The sequence below is a fragment of the Muntiacus reevesi genome, chromosome 3, assembly GCF_963930625.1.
Source record: "Muntiacus reevesi chromosome 3, mMunRee1.1, whole genome shotgun sequence".
NCBI lineage: Eukaryota > Metazoa > Chordata > Mammalia > Artiodactyla > Cervidae > Muntiacus > Muntiacus reevesi.
The window spans coordinates 169,985,403-170,004,155 of record NC_089251.1 but is presented as its reverse complement, the minus strand read 5'-3'; the positions used below and the strand labels follow the sequence as shown (position 1 = coordinate 170,004,155).

The 18,753-nt window shown below is 41.0% G+C and overlaps 1 protein-coding gene across 10 annotated transcripts in view; it reads right to left on the bottom strand.

The window, feature by feature from the left end:
* Positions 1–18,753, bottom strand: part of SYNE1 (spectrin repeat containing nuclear envelope protein 1) — a 471,391-nt gene that overhangs the window by 244,903 nt on the left and 207,735 nt on the right. For 9 of the 10 annotated variants that reach the window (XM_065931098.1, XM_065931099.1, XM_065931094.1 and 6 more), the window contains 9 exons: positions 15,749–15,850; positions 13,159–13,362; positions 12,098–12,305; positions 11,170–11,282; positions 9,518–9,723; positions 8,366–8,521; positions 4,219–4,510; positions 2,804–2,976; positions 223–532 (listed from right to left, as the gene is read on the bottom strand). In XM_065931098.1, coding sequence (XP_065787170.1) covers positions 223–532; positions 2,804–2,976; positions 4,219–4,510; positions 8,366–8,521; positions 9,518–9,723; positions 11,170–11,282; positions 12,098–12,305; positions 13,159–13,362; positions 15,749–15,850 — 1,764 coding nt within the window. Of the gene's footprint in view, positions 1–222; positions 533–2,803; positions 2,977–4,218; positions 4,511–8,365; positions 8,522–9,517; positions 9,724–11,169; positions 11,283–11,799; positions 11,867–12,097; positions 12,306–13,158; positions 13,363–15,748; positions 15,851–18,753 lie in introns of those variants that run through there. The other variant, XM_065931104.1, reaches the window with a different exon arrangement.

Sequence of the window (18,753 nt, the reverse complement as noted above, 5' to 3'; positions counted from 1 at the left end):
CAACAAAGTGATTGAGCCGTGTGTGTGTGTGTGTATATATATTATATATATACATAATGTATATATAATATATATATTATACATATATATATATATATATATATATATCCCCTCCCTCTTTAGCCTCCCTTGCAACCTCCACACCAATTCCCCTAAAAATTTAACCTACAGTGTATTCTTTACCTGAACCTTGATGTTTTTCCTTTGCTATAAAGCACTAACCTTGGAAACGGTCAGTATGTCATTAAACTGTGTTTTCAGTTCCTGCTGAGCCGTATCCTTGAAAGTCTCATCCTCAGTCTTCTGGTAGAGCTCCCTGGCCTTTGCAGTGAGTCGCTGCAGGGCTCCAGAATGATCTTCTGCCTCCGATACAATGGACTGAAAGTGATCCAGGAGGGAAAACTTCTCTTTCAGACCAGGCTGTAGTTGCAAAGGATGTTCTACTTTTTGATCCACCGACTCCATCCACTGCTCCAACTGGTTTTTCCACTCTATATAGTCATTCCACTGGCTAATCACAGACTCTAAAGTGCTAGAATTAATGTCACATATTACAAAAATAAGTTATCGTCATGTTTCTACTAAAAACCAACCATTAGGGCATTGCATCCATGTAAGCTCTTTTACTGAATGGTACTGTGAGTGATGAAAACACTGCTTTTAAGTGAAGGGGAAAACATTACTCTTCTGACCTACAACACAGCTTCTTCCAAATAAAAATAAATTTATGCCACAATTTGAAGATGTTTTAGTTGCATATGGAGATTTGTCTTCCAAATGCTAACTGCCCTAAATGAATAGACACATATACATGTTACATTGTCAAAACATCAGCCTTGGGGTACCAGTTAAATTTTATTTAATATACATCAATTCTATATTTTCTTGGATTTGGTTTATTCTATTAAAGTTAAAGATAATGGAATTCAAAATGTAAAGTATTCTTTTGGGTAAATGACATAATTAGATTGATTTTTTCACTTACAGATATAATGTATAATGTTTAGTGTTTCTGTGTTGAATGTGTGAAGGGATGAAGGCTCAATGTGCTAATAGTATTAGAAATATAGTCACCTAAGTTAATAGTCAAGCCAATAGCTCTCCCAATAGTCAACTAAAAGGCTCTCCAGACTGGCATTTTTAAAATACCTCCAACATTTAGCTTTGCAAGCTATTCTAAGTTATCTTTAGTGACTCCTCCCACTCTCCCTTGCATATAATTCTATGATCCTAAAGTTATATCTGTGGTGAACATACTTCCAAATTGTTTCTTTTGCTCAAATTTTTCCCTTTTGCACCAATATAAACCTCATCATATATGCCTGAAAGCCCTATTCTTTCTGCAAATAATTTTCTGGAAAGTCCAAATCCATCTCACTTCTCCAGAAGCCATCCAAGCCCTACTTTCTTCTACAGTCCACAGCATCTTAGGAACACAATCTGAGTCAGAGGCTTGGTTGTTCTTTTTTTTTTTAATGTACCCTACCCTAGCTTTTGAGCACCGAGAGGGCAAAAACTACTTTCTTTCATTATTTTAGCACAATAATTTGAGCACTGCTACTGCTCAGAATGCAGTTGCCAAAGTTAATTCCTTGCTGAAAGGGAAGAATCAAGGATTTAAATCTGCTTCCTGTATTTAACATATTATTTTAACATCTGGAAAATATTCACCCGTATTCCTTATTTACTTTTATGAAGTTGGCCTGTTGCCAAGCATTGGGGAGTTTAGTTCATGCTCCAGCAGTCTGATCTATAGAATAAGGGAACTGTGGAGTCTGATTTTTTTTTCTTTGCTGACCATGAGTTGTGATGAAGATTCAGAGTCCTGCTGACTTCTGGAGTTACCACCTACCCTCCATATTTAAAGGAAACAAAACATAATACAACTCCGCAAATTTTAGCTGTCACCGCAGTCCACTGTTTACACGGCAGTGAGTAACCGGAGTGTTGTTTTGCGATGAGCTCTAATCTTCTGTTTATCTAGTTATGGAGATCATGTGAGCACACACTTCTTCAGTGATTGATCAGTACATATAACCTGTAGAGTGTGACTTCTGGAATGTGTGTTAGTATAATACTGATTGAAAGTCATTTGTCCAACCACCCAGTCAGATTATTTGTAGATCTTCTGAGAAGAGGGAGGAGAAGAAAGTCTTTCAATAATAAATATAACACAACAATAACACTGTGTTTAAAAATTAGCATCTTCTCTATTTTCTCATCAGCGTCTAATGCAATGGGGTCATGTGGTCTGGTTGTTGCTCATGTGAAGGTGTCCACACACAGCAGGAGGTTGGTTCCCCTGGCTTTACTCTAAATGTCAGGATAGCCCATCACTGGGGTGATCACATACTCTCCCAACATCTCTGCAACCCCATTGTCAGGAATATTACTTCAGTTGAGAAAAAGATTTGTATGTAAGCTCAAAAGTTGCCAATGACGTAACTTTCCTTAAAAAGCAAAAAGTTATTAAAGTTGTTAAAGACCACATATTCTTTCTTTCATGAATTTAGAGGAGGCATCTGATTAAGCCCATGTGTGCCAGATTCCATGAGAGATGTTATGGGAGATGTAAATATCACACACACACACACACACACACACACACACAAAGCAAGCAAGCAAACAAAACCAGCCATTGCAGTTACAGAAAATTCAATCAGGCAAAGACAGGCATCCATACAACTATCTAAAATAACATGCTTGGTAACTCTCTTGCAGGATACCCCCAGCACTACTCCATCATTTTACTAAGCCACTGGGTTTGAGTCAGGCAAATACACACTAAAAATAGGCTCTGTACCTCTGGGCATGGATGGAGGAGCCCATGATGTTAGCCCACATGTCTTTAAGGGTCTGTAGCTGAGTCTGGATCACCTTCTGACCCTCCTTGTTGCTACTTCTCAAGGCCTGTTCCCCTTTGCCAATGGCCATGTTCAACTTAACTTCCCCTTCACCTTTCATCAGGAGAATTTCCTGTGAAGGAAGAATGAATAATCATAAGCAGGATTACTAAAACCTTCTGATGTGTTGTTTCCCATGAGAATCAAGCTAAGACACACCTTACCTTAAAATGAAAAAACACCAAAAATATCAAACTCTGGACCCTATGGCCCTATAACACTATACTTAAATATTAAAAGTCCGGGAGTCTGGAAGTCAGAGATTAACTCTGATTTAAGTTCTTGCAAGGGCTTCCCGTGTGACTTAGGTGGTAATGCGTCTGTCTGCAATGCAGGATACTGGGGTTTGATCCCTGGGTTGGGAAGATCCCCTGGAGAAGGAAATGGTAGCCCACTCCAGTATTCTTGCCAGGAAAATCCCATGGACCGAGGAGCCTGGTGGGCTACAGTCCATGGGGTCACAAAGAATTGGACACGACTGAGCGGCTTCACTTCACTTAAGTTCTTGGAAAACTTTGGACCACAAGCCTAGAAGTGAAACTTTATTGAATTTTGCATTAGAGTAAAGAGAAGTCATTTTGAAAATGAAGACACCCTTGTCCAAAACTTGACGGGTCCCTATTTCCATTGCCTGAGTAATTTCTGCCTTTCAAAGGAAACTTCACTGACCGCAGGCTGGTCTGTGGCCTCCTCCGTACTTCATTCACTGGCCTTCCACACAGGCTGCCCTGAAAGTAACAATTCACTTGATCTTGTCCACTAACTGGGAACTTCTAGAAAGTAAGAACTAATTTTTGTCTCTATATTCCAATCAACTTGCCTGGTGCTTGGAGTAGAGTAGGTATTCATAATGTTTGCTACAAATGTTTACTAAAATTTTTTTAAAAATTATTTTAAAGCTATTAGAACAAAAATATTCTTTGACAGAAGAGAAAAACAACCCCTCCAAACCATTTTGCCCACATAATCCTGAGGAGGCTCATAGCTGAACGATGAGGATGTAACTCAAACACCTGTGTGTGTGTGTGTGTGTGTGTGTGTGTGTGTGTGTGTGTGTATTAATCGCTCAGTCATGTCTGACTCTGTGACTCCAAGACCGTAGCCCACCAGGCTCCTCTATCCATAGGATTTTTCAGACAAAACTACTGGAGTGGGTAGCCATTCCCTTCTCCAGGGGATCTTCCCCACCCAGGGGTCAAACCCAGGTCTCCTGCATTGCAGGCAGATTCTTTACCGTCTGAACCACCAGGGACACCCCAAACACCTGAGTCCAATCCAGCCGTCTTCCAAAGGCCTCCGGCTGGGCCCCGCGTACCTGCACTTGGAGCAGCCGTCTCTCCAGGGCGGCTTTGCTCCCCACGGTGCTCTCCGCGCTGGCCAGTCTGTCTTGCATGTCCTTCACCCAGGACCACATGCTCTGTAGCGCCTCCTCCAGCGCCTCGTGCTCCTGTAGGGCCACCTGGCAGCCGCGGAGCTTCTCCTTGGTCATCCGGAGTAAGTTCTGATAGCTCGTGAGGAGCTGGGAACACAGGCGGCTTTCTTTACCAGCGCCGTGGCCTTCTTCACTGAGCAGCTGCCCTCTCTGGGACAGCTTGTCCAGAGACTCTCTAAAGAAAACAGGGGAAAAAAAAAAAAAAAGAATTCTGAGAGTCAGGAGCACAGGGGAGTGACGCGTGGTTGCTGACGCTGGAGCAGCCGCCAGACCAGAGCTCACGGCTGGCACATCCTCAGGGATGGTGCTGGGCGCCCTCAGAGGGCGGGCTACCTGGCTCGCTGAGGCTTATCTGAACGCAGTCACTTCCCATCGAGGGCTCTCATTCAGTCTGGGCTATGCCTGGATCCCAGCCCTCTGTATTGTTAGGGATTCACTTCAGGAAATGGCCCAGGCCTGTCTCTCCCGGCTGATCTCTGACTTTTATTCATTCCGAATTAATGCTCTAATCATAAACAGCTCCCTGATATTCCCTAAGCACTCCACCCTGCTGTATACACACGGAGACTCCTCCTCCATAACCGCTCTTTAACTTCTTTTCTAAGAGGCCCTCCAAATCTCAGTGCAGGGCTTACATCCCCAGGAAGCACGATGCTGACTCCCCCTCTGGGTATCCTCTTTCCGTCTTACTGTGTCACCTCATCCACCCTGTCTGTCTCCATCCATAAGGCTTTCACCTTCTAGAAGCCACGGCGATTACATTCATCTCATATCCCCAGCACCCAGCACAATGTTTGGCAGGGATAAAGTGCCAGAGAAAGCTTCTTTCAAAAGGCCATCTTATGCATACTTATGGGTTTCTTTGTTGTATCTTGGGAACTCCGCTCATCTCAGTTTGAGGTTATGTTAATTAAGTCAAGGGAAAACATAATCTTTTATGGCTGGGTTGGCTTTAAACTTTTTTACACATTTCTGAATCAGTATATCTCTCAGGAAATACCTGGGATATCAGAAGGGAGACTGTAGATGCTGTGACATAAGCTGTTGTGAATGTCAGAAAAAGGACAAGAAGTCTATTTCCTACCTCATCTTTTTCTTTTTCTTGAGCAGCTATTATCTGAACAGAATCTTATGTGCTTCAATGATATATATGAGACTTAGACAACATTACATATACTTTAAAATACATCCCTTATACTTGTAATACTGGGAAAGACTGAAGGTGGGAGGAGAAGGGGACAACAGAGGATGAGATGGTTGACTCGATGGACATGAGTTTGAGTAATCTCCAGGAGTTGGTGATGGACAGGGAAGCCTGGTGTGCTGCAGTCCATGGGTTGCAAAGAGTCAGACACAACTAAGTACTGAATGAACTGATACTTGTAATCTGCTTGAGACATGAAGGTAAGACATGAAGGTGGTTTAAAAGATAACTTCAGTTAAATAATAATTCAAGAGGACAGATATCACGTTACCATAAGGAGAACTGCTTAATAGACAATAAAAATCAATGATTCTTAAGTCTGAGGTTCTTTTTAAAAATACAGGACATTCCCCCAAGATATGCAAAGTACTTGCAGAATATTATGATGAAAAAAAGTCCAAAGGGCTGGGAAGAGCAAGTGGCAAGCAAGTGAAAGAAGTCAGGTGACTCAGTTGGAGAAGCTGGGATACCAGTAGAGCACATTAAGATTGTCTAGAGAAGCTGCCAGGTGGAAAGAAGATGGGAGCAAACATCCCTAAAGTCCCAGCATCTGGTTCTGGAATATCAGAGTAACAGCTCAAGAAGGATAACAAATGTTTAAAAGGAGGAGAGAAATAGGTCTGCTGCTGCTGCTGCTGCTGCTAAGTCACTTTAGTCGTGTCCTACTCTATGTGACCCCATAGACAGCAGCCCACCAGGCTCCCCCGTCCCTGGGATTCTCTAGGTAAGAACACTGGAGTGGGTTGCCATTTCCTTCTCCAATGCATGAAAGTGAAAAGTGAAAGTGAAGTCTCTCAGTCGTGTCCAACCCTTAGCGACCCCATGGACCGCAGCCCACCAGGCTCCTCCATCCATGGGATTTTCCAGGCAAGAGTACTTGGAGTGGGGTGCCATTGCCTTCTCCAGAAATAGGTCTGGCCATGTTATATTGTACCTAGACAAGAGTCAAGATTTAAAAAGTAAATAAAATGCTGTGTAATTTTAAGGAAGTTTTATGGTTGGAATAATGCTACTATTTTATTAATTTAGCAAATACTTTCTACTTTTGGCACTATACTAGGGATCATAAAGACCTGATGGTCCATGACTTTGAGAAATTCACCACTGGGTTGGGGTGAGTTTCAATTTATATTTGAACCACTGTTGGGTTCAATTTATAAAAAATTGAAATTGAGCAAGACTCTGTGGGGCCTTCCCAGATACTAAAGCTCTTCTTTGTCCCTTGTCTCTTGTGTGTGGAAAAGCTGTAGTCTCCCACGTGTTCCCCGAGTCACAGAAAAGCAGGCTCAAGCGGTTAACAATTAGGACAACACAGTCACAGAATCTTTAGCTCCTCCCTGAAGGATATAAATAACAAAGTCTGATTCAGATTCTTGAGTTGTTTTGCAGACACTAAAATGACCACCAGAGGGAAAAAGCTAACTGCCTGGGTAGCTCAGCTGGTAAAGAATCTGCCTGCAATGCATGAGACCCCAGTTTGATTCCTGAGCTGGGAAGTTCCCCTGGCAAGGGAATAGGCTATCCACTCCAGTATTCCTGGGTTTCCCTGGTGGTTAAGATGGAAAGAGACTGGGGTTTGATCTCTGAATTGGGAAGCTCCCCTGGAGAAGGAAACGGCAACCCACTCCAGTATCCTTGCCGAGAGAATCCCCATGGACAGAGGAGCCTGGTGGGCTACAGTCCATAGGGTCACAAAGAGTTGCACACGACTGAGTGACTAAGTCCAGCACTCGATGACCAGACTGTAGTCATGAAATAAGATGCTCTGTCTTGAGCAATACTGAATATGTGGCTTGCACAATTCCAGGAACTGACTTCAAGGTACTGATAACAAACTGACCTTAGAACTGAAGATTAACTGCACTTAAAACAATCAAGATGATGCTGACCAGACCACCAAATGACCAGTTTCAAGATGATCCTCAAAGCTAACTGCTTTGTTCTGCTTGTAGTCTCTGCCTGCCCACCCTTGAAGTTTTCCTTTAAAATCTGCTCTCTGATCAGCCGTGGGGAATGGGTTCTTTGGGACATGAGTCTGCCTTCTTGCCAGAATTTCCAGCTTCCTCAATAAAGCCATCTTTCCTTTTACTCAACACTTGTCTCTCATTCTTAGATTCTTGAGTATGAGCAGCTTAACCTGAATTCAGTAACAAAATCAACAATGTGTTTGACCCACGGTAAAGGCTCACAGAGGTAGGAAACATCAGTGAGATAGAGTTTTAGGCCAGGCTTCCCTCCCCTAGTGAAAAGTGTTCTATCTTCCAGTGCAACAATTCCAATGAAGCAACTGAAAATGCCAGTGGTGTAGTGTGAATTGAGGGAGCAAAGCCATGAAAGTAGAGTCCACAGCACAGGCCAGAGAACTGTCTGAGAAGGAGCCAGAAACATTTGCTCAGTTGACAAGCAATGAGGAGACAAATACTGCAGTGGAGAAAATGAATCTCTAGGGCAGTCAGACTTCATGACAATACCTTTCGCTTTACTAACAATATTGTGAGGATATGGTGGATTGGAAATAATCCTAGAGGCCGAAGTGTGTGAAAAATATATGGAAATTGGGGTCTATAGTGTTATTTTTGTAAATGAAGAGTATTTTTATAATCACCTTATATCCTTATAATAACATCTGGGAGGAAAATATATTTATTATTATTCTCATACACTGCCATGGAAACACTATACAATCATTGTGTGTTAGATATAGAAACATAACCAGTCCAACTAACCATCTAACCAGCCAACAAATAACCCAAACAGCCAACCAACCAACCAGATAAACAAACATTTGCTAGTAAGAAAAGAATCTATTCCACTTCTGCATCCTACCTTGCAGCCAATAGTTCTCCCAGAAACATTTCAATTTTATGGACTTCATTTTTCTTCTCAGGAATGTGTTGCTTACTCTCTCCTAAGTTTTCTGTACTTAATCTTTCTTCCATTTCATGGATCCATAAGTTCAGTTTTCTGTGCTGATCTTCAAAGCTAAAGAAAAGAAAAAAACACCTTAGAGAAATTCTTATGTGTTCATTATAATAAATAAATTCTAATATCTGAGGTCACAATGTCTATGGCAATTAAGATCTCATGGATTTTCAAGTAGAGAAAAAAACCTTGACAATAATCCCATTCAGATGATCACTTATTTAAGTAACAAAATGACAAATTCTGGACATTTTTCTTGAGATCCAAGCAGAAAAAGAAGCACTCTATCTTGATAATCATAGCTGGTAATTAAGATTACATTTCCATGTCTGTGTGCACTTAACTTTGTATCTTACTACAAAGACCCTGGATTGGGGCCAGTGGAAAAATGGGGCAGTGAAAGCCCTTGGAACAGAGGGAAAGTCATCTCTGGGTCTTTGTGTCTTATGGGGATTTGAATATGGCACAAGAGCTCTAGGGTTCATAAATTTTAAAAACAATGTAAATTCTCTAAGAAATCTTGACAAAAGTCAAGCTAAGACCTCCAACCAAAAAAGACATTTTGATTATACTGACATCTTTCCTTTCCTAGCAACAGAATATTTTTTCTAACTATATATCCAGTCCTGTTGATAATAGCTTCCTGATTGGAAATCTTAATTCAGAGAAATATAATAAGTATTTTCTGCCATAATTCCAACCTCACTCAAGTAGACACAGTGAGGAAAGGACTTGGATAATAAAAAATTTGGGTGTCAAAACTCTAATATCTAGAGTTAGCCAAACAGACAAAAAGTACATACATTTATGCCATTCATAATTATTAGTGAATATAATTCCTTTCTTTTTCTGTATAGAAAATAAAGCCAAATGATACCATCAGAGTTTGAGCAATCAGTTATTGCCTTAGTATGAACATGTACTTAAAAGTCAAAACATTATAATTTAAACTCACAATTTAAAATATTTTTTGTTTATTCCCAACGGCTCTTTACTTTAAATCACTGAAGAAATAGTCCGTGCATGATGAAATCTACACCTGTTGAAACAACCTACCTCCCAAGTTCCAAAGCACAGTCTTGAAGCGCCTGTTTGTCTTTAAGGCACTGTTTCAGAAATGCTTGAAACTCTTCATTAGCTTTTGTAACTTGTTCCTGAATGCTACTGACAATTTGTTTAGACAAATGTGCATACAAAGTTTGTCCTTCTCGGGTCACCGCATCAAGCTTGCTCTGCCCATCACCGACCGAGTCCAAAATGTTCTGTTTCGGGAAATAATGGTAATACAAAGCATTTGCTATTATTCAAAGATCCTACTGCCTAGGAGGATTAATTACAACTCTGACCCGAGAGAAGTAAAGCAAGAGAAGAAAAACAGCCCAAAAGAAGAAGGCTTTTAATAAGCTGCAGTGAGAATGATGTACACACTTGCATACAGTCAGGACTGAGAATGGAGGATGGTGCCAGCCAGGCACTGGAGCCGCTGAGGACCCACTACAAGCAACACTGAGCTGGGAGGAAGGATGCTCTCATCAAGGTCTGTCCTCTGTCCCTCTCCATTCTCACCATCTCAGCCCGGTCCAGCCTCCACCTCTTCGCACGGTCAGAGTGACATCTTTCCATTGGTTAACTGTCTCCACCCCGCCTCCCTGTCTGACCCACACTGCACACAAAACCCTGTGTTCAGATGCCTTCTTTTCTTGGTATGCACCTCTTCCTTGGAAGATCATATGCATAGGCATGGCTTCAACTGAGCAAAAGAAGCCCAGAACTGCTGTGCTGGTCCTGCCTCCACCCTGAGCTTCACAGAGGCTTTTGTGACTGTCACTCAAACTTTTCTTCATGGAGATCCTCTGCATTTCAAGCTTTAAGGAGCCCAGCTCCACATCTGAATTCACCATGCCTCCAGCAAAACCAGCTTCCTGTATTATAATGATCTTTCTCCCTGGCTGCTAATGAGTTGTCTACAATTGCCATCACATCACCCATTAGGCCACAAAATCCTTATATTCCTCATTAATTTTCTCCTCCATTAATTTTTTTAAAAATATTTTTATAATACTTAACACAGTGCTTTGCTCCGATTAACCACTTGAAAAACTTGGCCAAAACTTAATTTGAACTTAGGCTCCTGACAATCATTCTTAATGTTGCTGCACATTACCAGAATTTATACATTTTTCATTATCTGTCACGTCTTTAAAACTTACAATATCTATTGCTTTTATTTGAATATATCCTAGCTCCAAATTTAGATGATAGGTTTTTAACAAAACACAAGCCATGTCTTCTGTTTAAAACTTTATGACAATGATGTAAAATAGATAAAAATTATGCTTTTACTGCCATAAAAACTAAAATTAGGTTTAGTTCTGAAAGATTGCTGAAGAATGAGTAATAGACTATAAAAGAGAGGAACAGGATCTAGAAATTCTGAAATTTTAACTTTTAAAAAAATTTATATATTTTAAATTAAGGGGTCATAGCTTTACAATATTGGTTTGATTTCTGCCTTACATCAACATGAATGAAATTTTAACATTTTTATCAACTTACTTTTCACACTTCTCTTTCTGACCCAAGACATCTAATTCTTTTAGGGAAGAAGAAAAGTTAGAAGAAAATAAGGTTTGGGGAAATAGATGATTTAGGTCTGACCTAAAGGCACTTGAATGCAATTTAGGAAAAAGTAGCGTCAGCATGCATACCTGAAGATCATGGAGTTTTGCCTCCAGAACCTTGCTGTCCCCAGTTCTATCTGATGATTCCTTTGCTGCTGTCTTTATTCCAGAAAACCATTCTTGGAATTCCTGCATAGACTCTATGGAAAGTAACAAAAATAAGGAACACATAGAAAAACATTGAAAGAGCTTCCAGGATGACCACAATGAATTAATTCTGGTGATCAGCCCATTACATCCTGCCTTACAGCATGTTCCAGAAAGAAAACAATATTAGTAATAGTATAGAGTATAATACAGTATGACCTACAACCATGACTGCCTGAAATAGAATTGAGAAATTATCTCAGATGTAAGACTGAGAAGAAATTTGTATTCCTGACATATTTGATTTCCCATTGTGTTTCCTTCTTTTGGTGAAGAAAGATATTTGCTTGACTATGTGAGAGAGAGCAATGCTCTTGAGGTGTTAAAGCCATTTCTACGGCAAAGGGAGGAGCCATCTCCCCTGCCCGCCATGCTGACGTGGGGCATCACACATTGATACCGAAGCAGAGGCACAGCTGTGCTGGAGGCCGAGTCAGGGACATAAATGACCAACAGTTCCCTGAATTACATTTCTGCTGCTTTATAGGCTCTCCCAATGTCCAAGCTTACTGTGTCATTTCCTCAGAGCAGTGGGAGTCATTTTCCACACAAAGGAGCTCTACGTAGAAAACCCACATGAAGTTCAGATTCCTCAAGATGGCGGACTCCTACTTTGTTAGGGAGAAAGAGGAAGAATCCTGCCAACAGTGAGAGCCCAACCACAATAATCGTATTGCTCAAAGCTCAACGCAAACACAAATTTAAAATGCTGCTCTTGTGGAAAGTTTTCTGGCCGTTTCTAGGCAGCATTTGGTTTGGACTATGTCTTGTAAACAAACTACTCATGCGAAGGCCTGTCGGAACTCACCATTGAAGTGTTTTTCCAGAGAAGCCTGAAGGCTGGCCTGCGTCTTGGAGCAGGACTGGCTCACGGCCTCGTGCCTCTTTATCAGCCCCGTCATCACACGGCCCAGGCTCCCCAGCTCTGCGGAGTGGTACTTGCGGCACAAGCTATTGAGATTTTCCTGGGTCGTACTGATGTTGCTTTGCTGACTCTGAAGTTCTTTTTGTATGTCCTAAGAATAAAAGTCTGCCATGAAGGATATTCATTACATTCAAGAGAAATATCCCACCTTCCACACTCTGGAATGTTTTTTGGAAAGCGACGTTGTTGAAATCCACTCAATAATGTACACAATTTTGTCTACACCTGTAAACAGCTGTTGAGAGGCAGCTAGGATTTGGGTTATAGTCTAGGATTTAAAGCCAATTGAAAAGATTTTCTGTGGATTCCAGCCCAGAATCTTGGGTTTAGTTAGTTGATTAGAAACTATGAATAGAGTCACCCTCCTGCATTCACATTCTTCCCTGGGTTACTTGGCTTTTGTTCCAGGATCACAGGCCACACCAAAAGCAACAGTAGCGAATTTTAGAAGTATATGTCCTTATTCTCAAGAATAGTAAAAAAATATGCTAAAATAGCACAAACTACATATATTGTTTTCTCAACTGTTTTTAAAACATAGACCCTTCTCAGAATGAAAGCAGTCATGCTGACCAATAAAAATAATTAAGTGATGAAAAACTATTAGGCATTCAAGTTTGAAAATTTGTAGAAATTCAAACAGTTCTTCTATAGGCTCCCACCTTTTTGCTAAAAAATATGTATTATATATTAACAAGTATAATCTTTGAGCAGGCCCTGTAGCAATGCATGCTTTCCATTTTTATAATAATCATCTTTGGCTTCTTACCACCTGCATTCAGTTCTCCATATGTTACCTTGCTATCTCCTATATCATGAATTAGTTGGCTTGTTGCTAATATGGGTAACAGAACAGAGGCTACATTTTTATTATAGTCAACAAAAAGCAGGAGAATTAATGTTACTATTGAAAGATAAAGGCTTAGTGATAGTTTATGACTCACCTTCACTTTTTTCAACCCTTCACAAGTCTCAGTTTGGGCACAGTTCATCAACGATTCTTCTAATTTTGTCAGCCAGCTTGCCGTGTCATTAATAAACTTCTCCACTTGTGCACTCTGAGCAGTGAACTCTTTCAAGGTTCCTTTTGCTTCTTCAGTAATTTCTTTGGCATGCTCCAGTTTCTGCCGTAAGTCAGCTTCTATAAACTAAAACATAAAGTGAGATTTCATTAAAATCTGTAAAGACTAGAGCCCTTGTTCAGTAGGGATTCCGTTCATGTGCAGCTTAACGGTAAAAATCACAGAAGCCTCACCAAGGATACTAATTCAAATTTTTAAGAGGAAAATCAGTGGGTTCAAGTTGCCAAATATCTTGAGTAATGGGGAAATGGAAAGAGTGAGGATTATAGTTAATACTGGGTTTTTAAAGTGGAAGTTTTGACTGAGATTCCAGGAAATCCACAAGATCTCGTTTCAAAGCAGAATTAGACCTACACAGAGTTACCAAGTTGGTGACCAAAAACCTGCTCTTCATTCTCCCAGGGAAACACATATTTTTCACCCTGAGGTAGCCACTACTTTGAACAAACACCATTTTGGGATTCTATCATGAAGCAATGTCATTTTTGTCTCCTGTTTAAAATATTCACTGAAGTTAATTCTTCTCTCCTTCCCAGATGACTGATTTTGGGAAGCCCTGGACTTTCCTACACAGAGCAATAAAAGGATTTATAATCCTGATCAACTGCAAAGCAGTTTCAACTCCACACTGAGAACATCCAGGCTGATTTAATAATCAAAACTTGGAAGGTGAACTTAGAGAGGTTTTTTTTCTTATCCTATGCTCAGACCTGCTGCAAACACGAAGCCTCTAGCTGAAAACAGGGCCAAGTGCCTTTTTTCATCTTTGTTCCCTACTCCCCCACTTTCAACAGCCTTTGACACCTATGGGCTTGGACAGGTAGGATGGGGTTGACCACCGCTGGGAGCTGGCCTCTCTGCCTTCTGGGCTGGGTGAGAGTTCACAGTCACTCCTGTCATAGGCCTCGTGTGTGGGACTTTCTGAGGCTCCCCTCACTGCTGCCCCCTCCTACTGAAGTTCCCCAGAGACAGGCAACACATTCCTCTCAGGTTCTTTACCTCCTCCTCGTGCAGCCTGAGGGCATCTCTGACTCCTTGCTGCCAAGGCCTGTGAATCACCCAACAAGCCTCTTAGGGACCCTGAGATGCCCACACCGCAGCTCTTCTCTTACCTTTCCTTTCATCATTCACTTCCGGGCCAGCCAGAGGTCACACACTGGCATTTCACCCCAGCTGACTCTGAGATGCAGGCCGCTCAAAACAATCACGTATCCTTGGCAAATACACCAGCAGTCAGCCAGCCTGTCTCCCACCCTTAAGGCTTTTCGGTGGGGAATGAGATACTAGTCTCCTGGGTCTGCCAACTGCACAGGACACAGGTCGTCCTCTCCAGACAGTATCACTGAAATCCTTCCCATTTTGAGGTAAGATGCAGGGACCTCCACACCTCCTCCATGGGCATGGGGAGAGGGGGTGTGTGTGTGTGTGCGTGTGCATGTGCATGGGGAGAGGGGTGTGTGTGTGTGTGTGTGTGTGTGTGTGTGTGTGTAAGAGAGAAAAGAGCACAACGGTAGCTCTCTCTCAAAACCCTGCCTCCATCTTCACTCTGCCAAAATCCAACTGTTGTCCATTTATGCCCCTGATAAGCACAAGCTCTCCCCAATTTAATTTTGCCGATTATCAGCACCCCTTTTGCCTATTCTTGCTTCAGGTGAAGCGTCTAACCTTCTGGTACAAGTATATCATCCACCGATGTAACTAACTTATAGATAAACAGTCTTGGGCCAGAGCAAAAGTGTAGGTGATCAAACAAGATTGATTGGTTAGTAAGAAACAGTAGACAAAGGAGAAAAGCAATATAGGAAGAAAGAAAATGTAGAGAAAATGAAAGCAGCAACAAATAGCTTAAAGCAATGAGTTAGAACTCCTGGTCCTGAGAACTGGGGCTGGCTGTGCCCAAGTTCCCTCACTGAAGCTTCCCTGGTTCCTGGTCAAACCCTGTCTGCCTGGCCTGCCTCCAGTACCTGTGGATTTACGCCATCTAAAGAGCCTTGATGAATGAAGGGAGACATTGTGATGGTAATCCCTCCAAATGCAATTATTCAGTAAGAAAGATTAGAAAAATACGAGTTAGGATATCAATATTCATAAATATGGTTTCTGTTTCTGAATAGACTTAAAATGGTCCTTGAGGAAAGCTGAATGCTATGACTTCCAAAATTTAGTAAGGAAAAAAGAACTAATCTTATTATAATATTTGGGTTGGAACTGGCACCAGGAATTCTAAAGATGCTATATTTTAACTCTCATGTCTGACAAGGTCTATGTGTCTGTTTGGAATTATGACAATGATAATAATAATAATATACACACACATATACATATACATGAACTTACAAATAAATATGGAGAATGTATACATATACACACACATATATATACACACACACACTTTTTTGAGGATTTATATTACTAGCATATAGAGTTATTACAAACTTGATGGGGTACTTACCTGAAGGTCTGGAGGTGTTTCTGCATTTTTAGTTAATTCTTTAAGATCAATAACTTTGGAATGAAGTTCTTCTAATCTCAATGCTTTCTTTTTAACTTCAGACTGCCAGGTAAAAGGCAAAGGGGACAAACATAACTAATCCAATGACATTTTTTACTTGGTATTTCATAATTTCAAGCATTAACTCTGTCAAAAAGAACCAACTTTAACCCAGGGTAAAAACAAAACAAAAAACAAAATTCTGCTCCATTTTCTGAGGATTCTTATTATTTGTGTATGTGGAAAAATATCACCATTGACTTTCACTGGGAATGTGAGGGAGTATGCGGTACTTTCTTCCCACCCTCTTTTAATGGGGAAAATAAAAACTTCTGGAAAAAATTAAACACTAACCGAAAGTCTTGAGTCAGTGGGAATTTTCAGCAGACTAACTGTCGTTTACTTATTAGCATTAATATCACTGGCTACTATGGCAGCATTTAAGTCTTGGGGAAGCATTTCAAAACAAATACACATCAGGAGTGCCTCCTCATTACTGTAGACTATATGTAATACAGTATGTATTACATATATAATGTAATATATATGTAATATAGTATGTATAATATATGCAATAAAGTCTATAGTAATTGAAGAAATATTTACTCTAATTGAAGAAACACTTCAATCAGAAATTTCAAGGGTGTTAAAACAGAATTCAGGTTAATTAGGAATTGACATCTAACATTCTTCCTTTTGCCTTCTTTTTTTTCCTCCCATCAACACTAACACAAGAAGAAGAAAGAATAACCAGAGGATCATTATGGAACAAATTAGATGCTTGGAAACTTCATTATTTATCTGGACCCACGAAAGTGAACGTGTTAGCCGCTCAGTCGTGTCCGACTCTTTGTGATCTCATGGACTGTAGCCGGTCAGGTTCCACTGTCCATGGAATTCTCCAGGCAATGGACACATGAAGGAATATTTAATAAAGTGTCCCTTTCAACTGAAATGTGGTGTTGTGGTGCTTTGTAGACACTAACAAACCTCCTGATATCTTCAATCTAGAAAGCAGTTTCCTCACCCAGGAAGAAGTAATGAATTTCTTGTCAGGCCCATGGCCTTCCCCAGGAGCAGCCTGGGCAATTAAGGGGTCACACATACACACCTCCCCTTCATTTCCTGCATTGCAGCAGCAACGAAACTGTTAGGTGCCAAGCTGAACACAGTTCACTAATCTTGTTAACTGGTGCACCACAGAGAGTAACATAAAAAACCCGACTCTCTGAGTGACCAGACCTCACGTTGTGAATGTGGCTGACGTCAACTGGCTCCTTCTATCCCAGAGGTGAGCAGCAGAGGCGTCCTCCAGACGCGTTGCACAACTGGCCCTGACTTATCTCATTTACCACCATTTTGAGCTACAACATGACGCCATAGCACAAGGAGCCGGAAGTACCTTGTAGCTGCACATATTCTACAGTATTTTCATCATATAATGAAGGTCAGTTACTTCAGAGCCTAGATAACAGCAATTGTTGAAAAGTAATGAAGTGATAGTTTTGAGAATTTATTCCCTTCATTTTTAATACAGTGTCTTTACTGATATCAGTTCAGTTCAGTCACTCAGTTGTATCTGGCTCTTTGCAACCCCATGGACTGCAGCAGGCCAGGCTTCTCTGTCCATCACCAACTGCCGGATCCTACTTAAACTCATGTCCATCATGTCGGTGATGTCATCCAAGCATCTCATCTTCTGTCGTCCCCTTCTCCTCTTGCCCTCAATCTTTCCCAGCATCAGGGTCTTTTCCAATGAGTCAGTTCTTCGCATCAGGTGGCCAAAGTACAGGAGTTTCAGCTTCAGCATCAGTCCTTCCAATGAACATTCAGGACTGATTTCCTTTAGGATGGACTGGTTAAATCTCCTTGCAGTCCAAGGGACTCTCAAGAGTCTTCTCCAACACCACAGTTCAAAAGCATCAATTCTTCAGTGCTCAGCTTTCTTTATAGTATATACATGACTACTGGAAAAACCATAGCTTTGACTAGACAGACCATTGTTGGCAAAGTAATGTCTCTGCTTTTTAATATGCTGTCTAAGTTGGTCATAACTTTTCTTCCAAGGAGCAAGTGTCTGTTAATTTCATGGCTGCAATCACCATCTGCAGTGATTCTGGAGCCCAGGAAAAGAAAGTCTCTCACTGTTTCCATTGTTTCCCCATCTATTTGCCATGAAGTGATGGGACCGGATGCTATGATCTTAGTTTTCTGAATGTTGAGTTTTAAGCCAACTTTTTCACTCTCCACTTTACTTTCATCAAGAGGTTCTTTAGTTCTTCACTTTCTGCCATAAAGGTGGTGTCATCTACATATCTGAGGTTGATATAGCTATTTACAATTTAATTTTTTTATATTTATTTATTTGGCAGAGTGGGGGCCTTAGTTGCTGCACATGGGATTTTTGTTGCATCATGAAGAATCTTTCCTTGTTGTGCATGGACTCTCTAATTGCAGCCTGAAGGCTCACTAATTGCGGCATATGGGCTCCCGAACACTCGGGCTCAGTAGTTGCGGCTCTTGGGCTTAGCTGCTCCGCAGCATTTGAGATCTTATAATAGTTCTCCGATTAGGGACCAAACCCATGTCCCCTGCACTGCAAGGCAGAACCTTAACTACTGGACCAGCAGGGAAGTCCCTACAACTTAAGTTTAAATAATGATTGTGTTTAGCACTGGCCTTCAAAATTCCTGAAAATGTAACAATTGACTTTTGTGAGCTGGTGCAAGCTGTACTCTATCACACACCACTGTCTGAGCTGTTACGTTAATTTAACATCAAAGATAACACCTAAACAGATTATGTGATCCCTCTCCTGACGCTAATTTTAGTCTGAATAATTTCCTCTATTTGTTTGCTTTTAGAAATAGGACTAGTCTATAGAATGTTCTTGGGGTCAAAGACAGCTGCTAACTTAGAACATACAGACGATTCAACTACATTTCATTCAAACAGCAGGCACTTTT